General features: G+C 33.4%; 1 protein-coding gene across 1 annotated transcript; it reads right to left on the reverse strand.

The window, feature by feature from the left end:
* Positions 1–749: 749 nt before the first annotated feature.
* Positions 750–3,120, reverse strand: LOC134846765 (beta-1,3-galactosyltransferase 5-like). Its single transcript, XM_063864157.1, has 4 exons — positions 2,773–3,120; positions 2,067–2,327; positions 1,920–1,967; positions 750–1,214 (listed from the first exon to the last, which is right to left on the reverse strand). Exons 1-4 carry the CDS (start codon positions 3,118–3,120, stop codon positions 750–752), a joined length of 1,122 nt encoding a protein of 373 aa, XP_063720227.1.
* Positions 3,121–3,400: the final 280 nt, after the last annotated feature.

The following is a 3,400-nucleotide window of genomic DNA, read 5'->3' on the forward strand; positions in this document are numbered from 1 at the left end:
AAGCAATTTTATTCAAAACAAAATTTTTTAGATCCATTTTTCTTTTCAAAGCAAACCGCACTTGCAAAATAAAGAAAACCCCGTAGAGAAATACGAGAAATAATTATTAGGTCCGTTGGTCCAAGTGAAGAATCTCACTCTAAATCAAAATAAAGAGGCGATCGTTCTTTTGGGCTAAAGTATTGATTTTCAGCCAAGTAGATTTGAGCAGAGTACATGCAGGTCTTACTGCTTGAATTTGCCATTTTATTTTTGGGAGGAGATGGTTCACTCGGGCCGATCTGTTATTTGTAGGAGGTCAGCTTATAAAAAAATTTCTTCTAATTTAGTCTGAAAACAAATAATTTAGACTAACTTTTTTGAAGTGCAATTTTGTTTTGGAGTTTTTGAAAAACATTTAAGCAAATGACGAAATAGTTACAGCAAAAATTTTAACTCCAAAAATCTTTTTTTGATTAATTTATTTTTGTTAAATTTGTTTCTGTAAAAGGAAGTTTAATCATTCCACATTGCCCAGCAACCAACTATTCTTGACTTCATAGTGCAATTATTCATCAGCTGTTTTTTAAAGTTAAATTTTGCTAATCAATGTCTATAAAAACTATATATAAGTTTAATGCAAGTACTTTTACAAGATATAATTTATCGCAAAACAATCAACTAGCACCTTTTATCTTTATCTTAAACTAGTGAATGATCCGCCAAAGCGAAGCAAGAAAACTAAAAAAAATTATCATTGAATCAATTTACTATCTTTGAGATCTAGAAAAACCTTCAATTTTTGATACCTCAGATGTATAATATGATATCAGCTCACTAAGCTGTTCAGATTTTGTGAAGGAATATGTGAGGAGAAAAACTTCATCTGTGCGTACGGGATGCGCCATAATCGCATTCGGATAAAGTAAATAAACGATCGGGTGTCTAAATAAGAACAAGTAGTCTTCGAATTTTCTATATTTTATAATTGTCGTGTTTCGTCTGACGTGTAGGATACAGGAGCCTAGTAAAACATCTTCAAATTTCCAGAAACAGCCAGATGCCCTGTAGATGTTTGTGATTGTCTGGCCTGTGCAATGGTAGGGACACTGTTCCACCACTGTTTCGAGAAGAGCTTTCGAGATGAAGTACATTGGGCCGAAACAGTAGCCAGGATATTTCTCGAAAGGGTATTCTTCAAAGGTCACTCCCCATTTAGACAATTTTCGCAGCACCTGTTAACAGTATCAACTATCATTTAAGGGCTTTTTCCCATTATAACTCCCACCGCAGGAACAAAAAAGGATAACCAGTTGTGCAAAAAGTACAGAATGTTCCGACTGCGATGATTCAAGTACAAAAAAATCAAAAAATCAGACAGTCAACTAAAAAAAAAAAATTCAACTAAAAAGTGTTTTTCGTTTTCTGATAATTTTTTGTATTTTTTTTCAGTAAAAAGCGATTGATTTAAGAGCATTGTAAGAGCATTGTAAAGAGCCATTGTTTAAAAAACTGCAAAAATGAAATTGGGTAAAAATATGTATAAATTGTAGCAGAACTAAATTGATCGTTTCTCATCGTATCATTTAATCTGAAAAACGGAAAAACTCAGAGACCATTTTTTTCTCGACACAGTTTTTTTGATCTTTTTTTGGAATCCAAATCCCCACAAATAGTGTTGTATTATGCTTCCAAACTTGACCTTTTACAAGCTTGGGGTTTCTGAAATTGGGCGTCAAAAAAACAAACTCATATGTGGTCTATTTACGTCACTTCGTAAATTGGTCGGATCAAAAACATAGTCTGAACAAAAAACATTGGGGGGAAGGGTGTGTGTGTTTATAGTGACATGGCAACAAGATGGTGCTTATTATGATAAAGAGCCAATTATACTGATTTTGTTTCATAGATTTATTATAAGTTTTTAAAATCCAACTTACGGGTGTCGGAATTCTGCAATATCCTCCATAAATATGACTTTTTCTCATCTAAAACACACAACGAACCTCAATTAAGTTTTCGACCGTAATTTGTGTTGATGATTGATGATAAATATTTTGAACTTTGTGAAAAGATAAATTTCTAACCGATGCAAGCGTTTTTTCACTGGTAACAAAGTGAGACAATAAATTCTGCTCCCATTTGTCTAAATCGATGAAAGTGTCGTCATCGATTTTGATCATGTACACGAAGTCATCACAGTTCTTGAGTGCCCATCTGAAAGAACCAAAAACATTCACTGTTAGCGTTTCGTAACTGTCGTCCTGGTTGAAAATGACAATGTCTCCGTGAATTTGATTTTCCAAGTTCAGTTGTGCTTCTTCTTTTGGCGTTTTAGGACGAGCAGTCTGAAAGATGGTAAAATATATTACATAATAAATTTTTTCGAAAAAGTCTAAACCACAAAAATCTGAAAATAAAAGCCAACTTCGCAATTTTTTTATAACGTCAACTTTTGCGAAAAACTGTTATTCAAAAACTACTGATAGAATCCCTGAAGTCTGAGCATTGGAATTTTTTCTGGGATGAATTTTCTTTTTCTAGTTTTTTTTGTGTTTTTGCTTACAAGGGTCAGAAATTTTTGCATGTAAGCTAAATTAGCAGAGCAATGAACAATTGCTTTAGTAGCCACCTTTTGCGGCGTTCACGAAGCCTAAAATACCATAATACTGCTCCGAAAAAAATTGAAGTTCTCATTGACTTTTTAAACAAAATTAACAAGCGCTCCTTTTAACAAAATTTTGATATGTTATGATTCAACCAATTCATATGAAACGAAAAATACCAACACACCAGAAACACTACAGTGTAATTGAATGTCCTGTTATTTCTGCGGAGTTGGTTCAAGTTCCTGGCCCATGTGACTCTGATTGCCACTCTGCGTCGGTAAGACTTGGGTCTACTCAAACATAACACCAACACACGGTTGTCTCTTGGTAAATTTTTACAAATTTTCTCGTTTTCAGACAAGAATCCCAGTTTGGAGATCTCATCGGGTAAATAAAGTTCAATTTTCTCTTTCGATATGTCTGCGAATTTGAGAAATATTACGAAAAAGATAGAAACAAAGACTAAATTCGCGACAATATATTTGATCATCCTCTTTCGAAACTTTCGCTTCTTGTATGATCTGGTAGCCATATCAGAAACGAACATTTTGATGCTTTTGAAAAGCAGTAGAAGTTTTAATTTCTTCAAAAATTTAGTTACTCGGTGATTTTTGACTCTGATAACTGCCACTTGTACTTGCTCTTTCTATTGTATTTGGGCATTATTTAATTCCTTCATTCTTTCCTTCTGCTACGCTTTAACTACCAGATGAAAATTGCTTAAAAAGTGCCAATAAAAATCTCATGTAAATATTGAGTTGCAGTGGTTCAAAAATTTCGTTCAAAAATTTCGTATAATGCTTTAAGAAATC

The sequence above is a fragment of the Symsagittifera roscoffensis genome, chromosome 5 (assembly GCF_963678635.1).
Source record: "Symsagittifera roscoffensis chromosome 5, txSymRosc1.1, whole genome shotgun sequence".
NCBI lineage: Eukaryota > Metazoa > Xenacoelomorpha > Acoela > Convolutidae > Symsagittifera > Symsagittifera roscoffensis.

Excerpts from the sequence above, each read along its gene's own strand:
- LOC134846765 (XM_063864157.1), bottom strand. The coding sequence starts at position 3,120 with ATGGCTACCAGATCATACAAGAAGCGAAAGTTTCGAAAGAGGATGATC. Across the intron at positions 2,328-2,772 it reads ATTACACTGTAGTGTTTCTG|ACTGCTCGTCCTAAAACGCC; the intron begins GTGTGTTGGTAT and ends ACCATCTTTCAG. Across the intron at positions 1,215-1,919 it reads ATTGCAGAATTCCGACACCC|GTGCTGCGAAAATTGTCTAA; the intron begins GTAAGTTGGATT and ends TACTGTTAACAG.